Source organism: Ictalurus punctatus, chromosome 5 (assembly GCF_001660625.3).
Source record: "Ictalurus punctatus breed USDA103 chromosome 5, Coco_2.0, whole genome shotgun sequence".
Taxonomy (NCBI): Eukaryota; Metazoa; Chordata; class Actinopteri; order Siluriformes; family Ictaluridae; genus Ictalurus; species Ictalurus punctatus.
The window spans coordinates 12327261-12341870 of NC_030420.2; the positions used below are offsets into that span (position 1 = coordinate 12327261).

Below are 14610 nucleotides of genomic sequence, written 5' to 3' on the forward strand. Positions count from 1 at the left end.
TAATACACAGTCGAAAAGTGTTACAACATTTTACATATTCTACAACTCAAAATAATTTGTGGAGTAAAAAAAACTTAAGAAGATAATGCATGCACAACAACTTATTATTCAAAATGCAATTAAAATAGGCTTACAGAGTATTTCATTAAAATATTGATTATCTAAACGTTTAAAATGCTTATAGGAAAATTAAACAGCAAAAAGCACTATCTATATAATCCTAAAAGAAACGTAATTAAAAAGTAATTAAACTGAATTTAATTATAAACTAAAGCACATGAGTAAAACAGGTGTTTACATTTAAAGATTATAAGTAAAATGTACATATAAATCTTGGACTGCATAAATTGGGCAGATGTAAGATTTCCTAATCATTAGGCCTGCATCAGGGAAAGAAACTATTTTGAGACATTAAATTAAATTAAATTAAATTAAATTAAATTAAAAGTAAATTACATAGGCATATGAGTATCATAGCTATTTCCCCCTTTTGATATGATTAGATAGCATTAGGGTTATTTCAGAACGCCCTAATATGGTTTTCTAAATTTTGGTTTCACGACTGAAAAACGTCGGAGAAAATTACTAAAATTGTCCCAGATTACACAAATTCGCTACCTAGCTACCTAGCCAAGAGCTCACCCTAACAATTTAAGGAACAATGGGATGGCTATACAAGATAGATAGAAAATAAACAGTATATATGGATTACTGTACGGAAAAAAAAAGGAAATCGTTGACCCGTTTATATAGGCCTATAAGCCTCGTGGGGCCTACTGTCATTTATATAATTGTAATATATATATATATATATATATATATATATATATATATATATATATATATATATATATATATATATAAAGATATTATCGGTTCTAAAATTATTATTATTATTATTATTATTATTATTATTATTATTATTACTATTATTATTGTTGTTGTTGTTGTTGTTGTTGTTTTAAATAACAGACAAAAAATAATCGGTTTAAAATAGTTGCAAATTGTGTATAAGCAATTTACCGTTAATGGCAATCTGCGGACAGACTGTTTATTGCTGATCAAGTGGTGAAATAATCGGTATTCGGTCAGAAAAATAACTTCCACCTCCTGACCAGCAAACCTAGGCATACACTTTGAAATAAAAATGTTCAACTGTATTAATGAATTTACATTAAACTATATGAAATTAAGTACATCTGAAACTCACGTGCGACAATATTAACAAAAATTCTTAGAACAAAAAAAAAAAAAAAAAAACACTTATTGGAAGCACTGCAACGACCTTGACAGTAACCGTATTTCTAACTCAAGTACGCTCATTCAGCCTATTGAAATAATGGCCAAATTATCAGAAGCAAGAAAAAACGGCATCCAGTGAGATCAGTGTGTGAAACATTCGACTGAAACAAGCAAACAGAATCCACAATACTTCTGTTGCCCACTGAATGGTTGGAAGGGTGTTTTTCTTTAGAAATAATAAGCCATCTGCCCTTACTGTTGGTAGTCATGTTTGCAGTAGAGTTTTCTGTCTCGGAAGTAGCAGCTGGTAGTGAGCGGCTGCTGACACACGGCGCACTGCAAACACTCTTCGTGCCACGAGGACTCGTTGACGCGCATCAGGAAGCGGTCGGCTATGGGCCGCTGGCAACCCTCACACACCGCCTGCTGATGACACTCCGAGCCTGCACACAAAACACATCGCGCAATATTACTTTTAAAAAATTTTTTTTTAAAATCAAATAATCAATGCATCGATCACAGAAAAGGCACGCACATTTAGATCTGAAGGCCGACGTTGACTCATCGTTGCTCTCATGCTGCAAACGGGTTTTTATTGTTCTAATAATAATCATTGTAAAATTAAGATGCTAACTGTAAGTAAATTATATTAACAAATGCTTGCTAAATTAAAAAAGATTCTGATTAAACAGGCCAACACTAAAATAGCGCTTCAGATGGGCGCACCTTTTTTCTTTCTTTCTTTTTTCTTTTCTCTTTTTCTATGCATGTTGATATTACAACAAATAAATTAGTGGCCAACACGGCTTTTTAAGTTTAGGTAAATTTAATTAATCATAAATAAACACGGTATAATAATTATACAACATATAGGATAGATATTATCCGCAATTTGTATGTTGTACTTACAGAATGCATAAGTTAAGGTAATGTTGCCATAAATTAAGAGTCATTTCACTAGCTATAATATCCAAAAGAGAGGATGCAAGAAGGCGTTTGAACAGTCTCTGAGATAACTGCATAGCGAATAATTGGACAGTGTTAAATTACATAAGCATTTTGCATATTCTATAAAGCAGAACCTGTACTCACGCTCCACGGAGATGTTTAGTTTACATATAACAACCTCCAAAGGCTTACCTAGCATAACTCCAAGAGTTGTTGGTCCCTTCCGGAGCGGATGGTCTTCAATTTTGATACCGTCCAACATACTTAAGCTCTGAGACTCTTTTCCCGCTGAGAAGCGCCTGTCCTCTAGTTCAGGACCTGTTGCAATATCGGTTAAAAAAAAATACATTTTTATATATATATATATATATATATATATATATATATATATATATATATATATATATATATATATATATATATATATATCGTCATGTTTACCCTAACGTCACATTCCAATAAAAGGCCACAACATCAGTATCTCAACGCTATTGTGCATGTAGCTAAAATGGCCAACTTTTGAAAGTTCTCAGTGCAGTTAGCAACGTTAACATTACTGTTCTATCAAAACCTGTCTTTGGTTAAAACAACAACAACAACAACAACAAAGGCACGACGAGAGTACATCAAACCTGATAAATCCGCGCTGATAATCACCTGTTAATTAGGGCTGCTGGAGGTTAGACGCGCTTTTAGCACAAAGTTCTTATCCCTGCCGCGTTATGGCGAACTGCAATAGGAGGATCCTTTCGTTCTGTACTGCGCACTCAAAGTTGCTTCGACACACCGAAAATATGAAGCAATGATAGAATGAGAGATAATATCTGAGAAAATATCCAAGGAAATGTGTCTGAGATGTCACAGTGTGAACAGTGTGCCATTCAGGTCCCTAGCGCTGAGGAGAGCCCTAAACTGAGGTAGAAGTGAGGGAATACGCCCTCCCCTTAGTTGCCGCGTCACTCTCAGCCTATTTACTGCCGCCAGGACGCGATTGGTGCCGAGTGCCCAAACTAAAGCCGGTCCGCCTCCAAACGCGCACCACCAGACCAAAGAGCCAGCAAAAGACGGGGAAAGACGCTAAAATGTGAAAGCAACGGATAGATAGATAGATAGATAGATAGATAGATAGATAGATAGATAGATAGAAAAATCCTGGAATTACTGGAATCCTAGAAGAATTCTGTAGGCAGAGAGAATGAGTCGAGTCGAACATTTATAGTTGCAATTTCTGGGAAATGGATTTTGACACATGCAGCAAAAACATGTACTGACGCTGTAACAGAATATATAACGACGATTAGCATCAGTAACCGGAGCTATCTTCCCTTGTCAATTAAAACAATGAAAGGAACTTTGCAAAAATATATGAAATCCAGTAGCGCTGAGAAATAATGATTATTATCAACTGCAACAACGATATTATTATTATTATTATTATTATTATTATTATTATTATTATTATTATTATTATTATTATTATTATTACTATTATTATTATTATTATTGTCATCAATTCTAATTTTTTATATTATATTAATATTATTAACAACAACAACAACAACTACTACTACTACTACTACTACTACTACTACTAATAATAATAATAATAATGCCATTACTTTCTATTTAATCATAATAACATGGCCTAATCATAAAACTGGACCACTGTCTCTGTTGGTCATATTCTTGTGGGATTTTTCGAGGTGCGCCGAAGTTATTTTCTTTTTCCTATGTGAAAGCTTGCTTTGATATCAGGTAGTGGAGCATCGCATGGGCCGTTCGCTACTTTCAGCCTTTGTGTGCGTTACGGAGCCTCGAACCTTCTGACCTTCTGTCTTAGATGCACCTGGCGATCAAGACTGATAAACGTCGCGCGCGGAGTGAGGGTGGGGGTATGTATTTAAAAGACAGTATGTGCCCTGTCTTGAAATACAACTAAATAATAAAAAAAATAAATAATAATAACACATAAATAAAGAATAAATACATACATCCTTAAAATTTTAAATAATATAAAATAAATCGTGAGCATTTCCCTCCGAAATTATTACTGGAAATACAGCCAATTCTCATTAAAATAAGGCTTCATTTAAAGACGGAAAAAGTCTCACTGCAATTTTAATAACAAAGTATGCTATTAATAGTTACTATAGAAAAAGAATGCAAATAATATATATCATAATTACAAGAAACATCCTCGCTTGTAAAATTAGTATAAAACATTGTTTTAAGGGCTTTTATTAATCTCATATGGTTTAGCGATTCACTAGCTTAGATTTATTTATTTATTTATTTATTTATTTATTTATTTATGTCGGCCTATCATTGATTGATTGATTGATTGATTGATTGATTGATTGATTCATTCATTCATTCATTCATCTATTCATCTCTACCCCACCACAAAAAGCTCAATTCAAATGCCAGAACTAAAATATGTTAAACCGTTATATGCAAAACTGTCTTGTCCTTGAAAATGCTATGACCTATAAAAAATGTACAATTCACTGCGCTTTTCCCCCACAAACTTCCATGCTAAAAATATCCGTATCACTCTCTACCCATCATACTCTTTCTCAATTTATCGCATAATTTAGCTTATCCATCACACTATTCCATCACGAATGACTTTCTGTTCCACACCGTACACTCCACACTCAGCCCAGTGCACTATACTGTCTCACTCTGTCAGTTACACTCGAGAATCACGCACTCCTCCAATCTCAGTGTGCTCTCACACATGTCACAGGCTATCCATTGCACTCTTCCTAGTCTGCTTTCATTGCAAAGTCTTTGTCATACTTCGTTTTCCCCTGCATTCTGAACCTTCAAAACTGCTAAGTTAGGGGGAAATAAGGATCTAGGTTCCTTCCTAAGGTTACGTGGTATTATTTATCGCAGGGTTCAAATCCAGTGGAAAAAAATGTCCAAGTATACGCAAGAAAATTTAGCATCAAACGAAAACCAACCTGTCATCACATGAAATGATATCCTCAGACTGACCATTGTTTAAATTTGCTTGGCTTAAAGGACGTAAATGCGGATGTGTCGTTTGTTAGGATAACATGTATTTTTTGGAACTTCATGCAGGCGTTTAGCGTGATTTCCTGCAGACAAATGAAACAGGTATCCTGTTCTTTCGAAACATTTATTTTCTTACAGACAAGATTCAGAAACAATCGTTGCAGTTTATATAGTTTATATTGCAATTGCATTTAATACAATATACATGTGTAGAAATACTGTGAATATATTTTCCTGCCTTATTTAAGGAGTTATCAAAATGACTGCAACAATTATACCAATAATTGCACGAAATAAATTACACAATAAGTAAATATTTCGATCTGCTAAACATCATTCGGCCTAATTAGTAAATGTCTCTTTTAATAGATTCACATATAGGCTGTCTAGAACACAACAATAACGTCAAATTATTATTATTATTATTATTATTAGTATTATTATTATTACTACTACTACTACTACTACTACTACTACTACTACTACTAATAATAATAATAATAATAATAATAATAATAATAATAATAATATGTTAAACACTTCTAACATTTCAGAACCATAAGAGAAATAGTCGGGGCCTGGTCATAGCCTACAAGAAAACCTACAGTATTTACAACGTGACTATTTGTTAAATACATGACACTAGCATATCAGAAGATAGAGAGATCGGTTACCTTGCTGTCATAAATTTACTGGGTGTCCTTTGTAGCGCGTGTGAAGAACCCCGGAGCCGCTCCATTATCAAAAGCCACTGAAGCTGTCTGGTCTGTTCAAGACGCCCCCTGGCGTTTAAAACATACCATGTTAACGGTTGCGAAGTAGCGAAGCAATGCAGAAGCCAACACTCAGACATACTCTCTAGTAGATATTCGTGTATGTGGCTCGTGTATACGTAACCAGAGTTAATATGTATGCCTATGCATCATGGCTCAAATGATACTCCAATTAGCCTCCGTGTTCATGAACCACTGCACCAAAGAATTCGGTGCAGATTTCCAATGTCCTGTTATAGTTAAACCCGTGCCAGGAAAGAAATATAAAGACAAGTTGAAAAACATATTGTCACAACCCGTACCAAATTACGTCCGACACCATCAGCAATGTGACTTGCATGTAACAGCACAGCCAAATGCCCGTGCTTTGGAACACAGTCAATGGTTTACGAAGTGTTTCATAAAGACAGGCTTCACTGGATCAGCAGAAAAACAATCAAAGCAACGCCTCACAATGGCTTGGGTTTCGTGATATTTTGGCCTCACAGTCAGTATCCCAAAACCCTGGAAATATGGGCGCTCTCATTTTGATCAACTAGGCCTAGTATAAACTAAGCACACGGAAACTTCATACAACCAGCAAGTCAGAGAATGACATTATTAATATCCCTTTCTCTTGTGCGCCCTCCCCACTACAAAATGAGTCACCTAAACTGCAGGTGTGTGGCACGTGCGCTACTGACACCAGCGCACACACGCACACACACGGGGAAATAGGGGTGGGAGGGAGGGGATGGAAGGGCAAATTTACACTCAATATAGTCTTAAATTTGACCAGCTTTAATACAGCATGGTGGTTTCGTAAAAGAAACTGGATTACTGAGCCGCAAGGTAAGAGCAACATTATGCATGTAGACTGGCACTGAATGATTTCCAACATGGTCTCAAGATTGAAAATCTGTAACAATTCGCACGACTCATTGGGTCGTTAGGGGCGGGGTTTCTCTTCGTACCTTTTCTTACCATTTTATACGCGATTGATCCAGTTTAGTATGCGATCGTGTTCATGTCTGGTCAAAATAACTAAGGCTCCAGAAATTAAATTTCGTTATAAAGTTAAATCGGCTAATAATGCTTTTATACAGAAACATAAAAAAATTAAATACACCACTCTATATATGGTATGTATAGGTTATGCATAATTTAAGGAGTATATTTGTTTGTTTGTTTGTTTGTTTGTTTTTCCCCTCTTCGTCTTCTGCTATTTATTATTTCAGTATATATATATATATATATATATATATATATATATATATATATATATATATATATATATATATAGACGCTTTCACACACTGTCCTCAATGTTTATTTCATCTATCTATCTATAAAATTAAGCATTGCTTGCTTGCATATTATAAAGAAGATTATAATCTTCTAGGCTATGTAAAAAGGGCGGTATATATTTCCTATTATTAGGTTTGCACGATACTATCACGTTTTCTTTAACATTTACACTAGTAAAGGTGAAATAGATAGAACTTGCTGCATATTAAGACAACTATTGGACTATAGCTTTTGCAAAATTTTTATATTATTGTTATATTAAATTATATATAAATTATAGCTTCACTACTTATGCTTATTATTTGCAATTATGTTATATAGACTTAGAAAATAGATAATACTTGCGTCACTTTTCAAAGCCGTGTTAGAGGTTACACACTCAAACTAGGTGAGCATTTATTTATCGTTTTAGTTGGTTCAAGTTAATCCGTTTTCCGACTTTTTATATTTATATCTACATATAGGCTATACTTATATTTATAATTATATATTTATATACTTATATCTATATTTTTTTCGTTTCCTTGTCTGCTTGCTTATTTGGTTATTATAGTGTATTCACCCTCATTTACAATACTGGTGCGTTTCTAAATGGAAACTAGAATTGAAAAGTAGTATAAAGTAAAAACCTTTTAATAAATCCAGAATGCAAAGGAGTGGCTCGCGCAGACGTACAGTAATTTACAATGGCACTAACTTTGATGTCTGAATGGACTTTGATCTTTTAATGAGTGTTCCTCTGAAGCCCTGCACTCGTTTAACTACTTCAAAAACATGGAATAAAAAGGTGCCATCTAGCATGACTAGATCGTGCAACATGTCTGTTTAGGAATGTTTTCGGCATAATTTATAAAGTCCACCAGTGATGATCATGAAGGACAAGGAATCTTTAACAACAACAACAACAACAACAACAATAACGACAACAACAATAATAAACATTATAACCCTGCTATTATTATTATTATTATTATTATTATTATTATTATTATTATTATTATTATTATTATTATTATTATTATTATAAATTCTCCTCTCCCATGTATCTACCTTTTTTTTTTGTAAATGTCGCCCCCTTGTGAGAAAGTAATTTTATACTTCTCCTCAGCCCCGTTATTCATGCGTCGCTTAACAAAGCCATGTGAAAATGACGTATGCCATGTTTACTATTCGTGATCAACTAATTCGGTTCTTTGACTGAATTTTCACGCAGCTGAGAACTTAATTAAGTTGAAATAACTTCGCACTCCCGTTTTGCTTGGGAATTGCTGTTATACCGAAACTCAATCAATACCTATGTTTACATGCGCATCAAATTCCATTTAAGGTCTATATTCTGGTTGCAGTCATAACCCGAATACGATTTTTACATGTGTACAGCCATCAGAATATTCCTGTATACAGGTGCATACTAAAAAATTAGAATGTAGAGGAAAAGTTACATTTTTCCCATAATTAAATTCAAAAAGTGGATTTTTTATATATTCTAGATTCATTACAGATAAAGTGAAATATTTCAGGCCTTTTTTGTTTTACTCTTGATGATTATGGCTTACAGCTCATGGAAATAAAAAAAATCAAGTACACTGTAAAACCGGATAGTTCATTTAACTCTAATTACCTCAAAATTTTTAAGTTGATAAATCAATTACTTTAAGCCAAATACACTTAAATATAACAAAAAAAAATTAACTCAAACTTGTTATATTTAAGTGTATTTGGATTAAAGAATTTGATTTATCAACTTAAAAATTTTGAGGTAATTAGTTCCCTCAAATTTTTTGAGTTAAATGAACTTATCTGGTTTTGCAGTGTATCTCAAAATATTAGAATAAAAAATATATAATACAGAAATGTCAACCTTCTGAAAAGCATGTTAATTTATGCACTCAATACTTGGTCGGGGCTCCTTTTGCATGGATTACTGCATCAATGTGGCGTGGCATGGAGGCATTCAGCCTGTGGCACTGCTGAGGTGAAATGGAACCCCAGGTTGCTTTGATAGCAGCCTTCAGCTTGTCTGTATTGTTGGCTCTGGTGTCCCTCATAGATTCTCTATGGGGTTCAGGTCAGGCGAGTTGGCTGGCCAATCAAGCACAGTAATACTATGGTCAGCAAACCAGTTACTAGTAGTTTTGGCACTGTGGGCAGGTGCCAAGTCCTGCTGGAAAAGGAAGTCAGCATCTCCATAAAGCTTGTCAGCAGATGGAAGCATGAAGTGCTCTAAAATCTCCTGGTAGACGGCTGCATTGACTCTCGACTTGAGAAAACACAGTGGACCAACACCAGCAGATGACATGACACCGCAAATCATCATTGACTGTGGAAACTTCACACTGGACTTTAAGCAGCTTGGATTCTGTGCCTCTGCACTCTTCCTCCAGACTTTGGGACCTTGATTTCCAAATGAAATGCAAAATTTACTTTCATCTGAAAAGAGGACTTTGGACCACTGAGTGGTGTTTTTAGTAAGACAGTGTTTTGAGTTAATTAGCTGATTAGAGCTCTTCCAAGGTCAACATTGCTGTATTATAAATTCTTTATTGTAATATTTTTGAGATACTGGATTTTTCCAGTATGGACTGGCACCCTGTCCAGGGTGTACCCCGCATTGTGCCCGATGTTCCCTGGGATTGGCTTCAGGTTCCCCCGCGACCCTGAAGAAGGAGTAAGCGGTAGAAGATGGATGGATGGATGGATGGATTTTTCCAGTATCTCATTTCCATGAGTTGTAAGCCATAATCATCAAGATCAAAACAAAATAAAGGCTTGAAATATTTCAATTCATGTGTAATTAATCTAGAATATATCTAGAATAAAGTTTCATGTTTTGAATAAAATTACGGAAAAAATAAAATTTTCCACGATATTCAAATTTTTTTTGATGCATCTGTACATGGCTGTTGTAAGTATGCTGGTCTTCACATTTGCTTTTCCTTTCTCGTTGTTAATTCCTGAGTGATTCAAGATGCTACCATTGCTACCCCCCATTCCTGGCAGCGTGTGCATGCACATCTATCTATCTATCTATCTATCTATCTATCTATCTATCTATCTATCTATCTATCTACGATTAATGCCTAGAAAAACCCAATCTACAAGCTTGAATTATGTCAGTGTGTTCTTAGTATTAAATTAACTTTCTATTTACTTATATAGCACAATGGCATATGGATAGTGTCACAGCCTCCCAGCTTGAAAGTTTTCATTTCAAATATGAGCATGGGTGTCTGTGTGGAGTCTTTTTTTTCTCAAGGCTTTAAAATATACATGATAAAATGACAAGAAGACATGCATGCTGGCATATGCCTTACAGATGAGGAAAATGAAGAGGAAGATGGCGAATTTTGCCTGTTGAATTAGGAGAGAGGAGAAAAGGACTTTATCAGGATGGCTTAGAAACATGAGGGCAAATTATAAGGAATGATTTTGCCTAACCTTTTTAAAAAATATTTATTTATTTATTTATTTATTTATTTATTTATGGGATAAGTGACTTTTGTTGGCTGTTGGGCTTTTGTTACAAACACATAGATTCTGTGCCATTTCTTGGTGTTGTCATAGTTTTACTTGAAGAAAACTTTATTTCTGTAATCCACTTAATAAGTAAAATACAAAAAAAAAAAAAAAAAAACATTGAAAAAGAAAACACATATCTTGTCCATGTGTCTGTGTTACTGGGGTCTAGAATTGATAAATTGTATAGATCCTTTAGAGAAATCAGTGAAGTCTATTCACATTTCCTAATTTTACTTGGCTAAGTATCTAACCTTGTTCAGAGGGCAATATAATTGGCGTTCAAATAGATGCCCTGGTAAATCTAAGCTTTACCAGTGAAAGTTGTTTGGCCATGATGTCAAGTTTGGCCTTTCTGCTGAACCAACTACTCATGGTGCCTTGCCCTTTGTTGAAGCTTTTCACATTTCAGCTGGAGCTGCTCTTTTTTTAATCTGCAACCTTTTCCCAGAGCACTTAACGCTTCACTACACCCACAGGTATTCTTTGGTGTGCCCTACATGTGGAGCCCTTTGATGGGGCCCTGCAGAGAAAGACCCAGGAGATGACCCAGGACTAGTGCAAGGTGAAGAGTGCACAGGGGATGTTGGTTGTGGAGGGGTAGATGGGAACTCATTTAAGCATACATCTACCCTCACATCTCTTCAGTATTCTCAATACTCCCTACACTTTTTATATGACTTTTGAAAAGTCATGCCATTTTTTTTTTCATGACCTCATTGCCAGATCTTTAAATACACTGCAAACAATTAGGGTCTTTGCAATAACCTCCCATTTCTTCTTTTTCTATAGTTGTTGAACTCCCCAGAGCTTTGAAAAAAAAAGCGTGTCTTTTGATTAATAATATTAATTATTACTTTATATCATAATTATTTTTTTCATAATGTGGCATAATAATGAGGAAGTGTATGTAAATCAGTGTTTTGGTTTTTCGACTGCCGATTCTTTTCCAGAGCTGGTGCAAGAAAGAATTACTGAAAACTCATCATTTTAGAGATAATGGCGGCTTTTAGGAAACACCATCAAAACAGGCTCGTACGTAATGTAAGTTGTTCTTTAAGTTGTTCGTAAAATGCTAAGATCTATTGTTATCGGGAAAAGCACCCCTGTTGTCTGAGACCTGCTTGGAAGAACAGACAAATCCAGGATCATGTCAAATCCACAAAAAAGGTCCTCAGGTTCTTTGAAATACTATAGAGGGAAAATAAATTACATAGCCTAATTGTTTCTTCACATGGACGACTAGATCTTCTAAAATAAAATAAATAAATAAAACAAAATTGTTTTTTAAAAGAAAAAGTAATATTCTTAAAAATATTCTTAAAATTCCACAGAGATCTATCTATCTGTCTACAGAGGCGCTTGAAAGTTTGTGAACCCTTTAGAATTGTCTATATTTCTGCATAAATATGACCTAAAACATAATCAGATTTTTACACAAGTAATAAAAGTAGACAACGAGAACCCAATTAAACAATGAGACAAAAATATTATACTTGGTCATTTATTTATTGAGGCAAATGATCCAATATTACATATGAGTGAGTGTAAAAGTATGTGAACCTTTGCTTTCAGTATTGGGTGTGACCCGCTTGTGCAGCAATAAGTGCAACTAAATGTTTCTGGAAACTGTTGATCAGTCCTGCACATCGACTTGGAGGAATTTTAGCCCATTCCTCAGTACAGAACAGCTTCCACTCTATGAAGTTTCCTTAAAGAACTGTTTGTTTGAGGTCCTCCCATGTCATTTCTATTGGATTAAGGACAGGATTTTGAGTTGGCCATTCCAAAAAATCTTTTTCTGAAGTCCTCAGAAATCTTCATTATTCATAGCATGATATAATTCCTCAAACATGTGTTGTGAAGATCAGACTTTGATAAATCCCTGTTTTTAAATAAAACAGGGTGCTCACTCACACCTGGTTGTCATCACACTGATTGAAAACACCTGACACTAATTTTACCTTCAAATTAATTGTTAATCCTAGAGGTTCATATACTTTTACCACTTACTGATATTTAATATTGGATTATTTTCCTCAATAAATGTGAGGTCACTTTCAGAAGTGACCAAGTATAATATTTTTGTCTCATTTGTTTAATTGGTTAACATAGACTATTATAGTGAATTACAATTTTTCATTCAAAACTATTTCTCACTTAATATGTACAATATAATATGTTTGTAAGCACTTTTCTGAGACAACAGTGGAATGATATAGAATATTTTTGCATATTATACATTTTATGTGAAATTATTAGCCTTTTTCACATACTTGACCCATTATTACTCTTGTTAATTTATTATTTGCATTTATTTATTTGTTTGTTTGTTTGTTTGTTTGTTTGTTTGTTTGTTTGGTGTTTGTCCCACAATTAAATATATACCTCACATTATTGTTCTCTTATTCAAATAGTGCTGATTGAGATCAGACTTTGTAGATCCTGTAGTATATGTACATGCCTTCCTAGATACTTTAGTTAACTAATATAGTACGCTAATGGCTGCATACAGATGGCCAGAGATATGAGATCTTTGACCAAACTGTGAAAAATGCAGTGAAAAATAACAGAAAATTGACAGAATAGGCTTATCTTAAGGTTACCTATACATGCTTCTTCATGTCTGTACTTTCTGGCAGCACTTCATGTTGATAAACTGTAATTATGGCTTCTGTAGTGCTCAAAACACACAATTATCTTGAAACAACATCAAATGTTACTCTTTCAAAAATGTACTTTTTGGTCATGCATTGCTTGTGTTACCATTTACTGATGACCTTTGTACTATAATGCTTTTGGGAACATGGCAATCCAGTTATAACACAATTATTGACATCGGTCATTAGAGAAAGAATGCATAAACAATTTTACATTCAATGTCAGATCCCAATAGTATGTATGTAAATAGTACCGATACTATAATTGCTGTACAAATCTGACATGTTATTTCAAACAGTAGTATGTGGTATGGGATTAAAGATTCCCATATTGAAGATATTGTTATCTGCTGTTACTGTAGTATAAGTGTTGTGAAAATAAAATCTAAAATAAAAACTCCTTGCTCTGTCAGATTTTTTGAAAAGCTGTGGAGTAGCTCAAAGTACTCAGCAGTATTTATGCTTCCTTCCGACCAGGCTTGGAATGAAGCAATGCGTTTCAGATTTGTTACTCACTTAAACTGAATTGTTGAGTCTCAGGCAGTCTCTTTTCAAACACATTTATCTCATCACAAAGCAATAGTACAGTTAACTGTCAGTTCCAGAGTAGCATTGCAAAGTATTAAATAATTCTGGTTTCTTAATATATTTTGCAATGTTTTTGAAATGTTAAAACATAATTTAGACAATAGCTTTTAAATAAATGTTTCCAGTTATATGGTGTAATTGTGTGTTATTTTTCTAAGATGAAAACACAGCAAAAACATAAATGGTGCTCTGGAACCACAGAGACACTTAAAGCACCATTGTAGGCAAACATATTTATGCCATGCAGCATCTGATCAAGTTTGGAAAATCCAAACATCTCTAACTAAAAAGAGCTCTTTCAAATATCCTAAAAGTTTCTCTCAGCCTCATATTCTTTGTACAATTTTTTTTTTACAAAGACTGATTATATTTAAAGTATTTATTTGAAATATTGTGCCACAGACTTAGCCACCCCATTATATATATATATATATATATATATATATATATATATATATATATACACACACACAAATTTAGTCTTAGAAGTTGGAAAAAATATTTTATATTTCCAAACATTACTTTTCTAACAAATAATTAAATGTTACAGAAAAAAACTAACATGTAACATG

General features: G+C 34.0%; 1 protein-coding gene across 2 annotated transcripts in view; it reads right to left on the minus strand.

Moving 5' to 3' along the window:
* The window catches only part of lmx1bb (LIM homeobox transcription factor 1, beta b), a 58988-nt gene extending 55872 nt beyond the window's left edge, over positions 1–3116 (minus strand). Inside the window, exons 1-3 of one of the 2 annotated variants that reach the window (XM_017467382.3) lie at positions 2848–3116; positions 2383–2508; positions 1499–1685 (exon numbers count right to left, since the gene is read on the minus strand). In XM_017467382.3, coding sequence (XP_017322871.1) covers positions 1499–1685; positions 2383–2452 — 257 coding nt within the window. In that variant the 5' untranslated portion in view covers positions 2453–2508; positions 2848–3116. The remainder of the gene's footprint in view (positions 1–1498; positions 1686–2382; positions 2509–2847) is intronic. The other variant, XM_017467384.3, reaches the window with a different exon arrangement.
* Positions 3117–14610: the final 11494 nt, after the last annotated feature.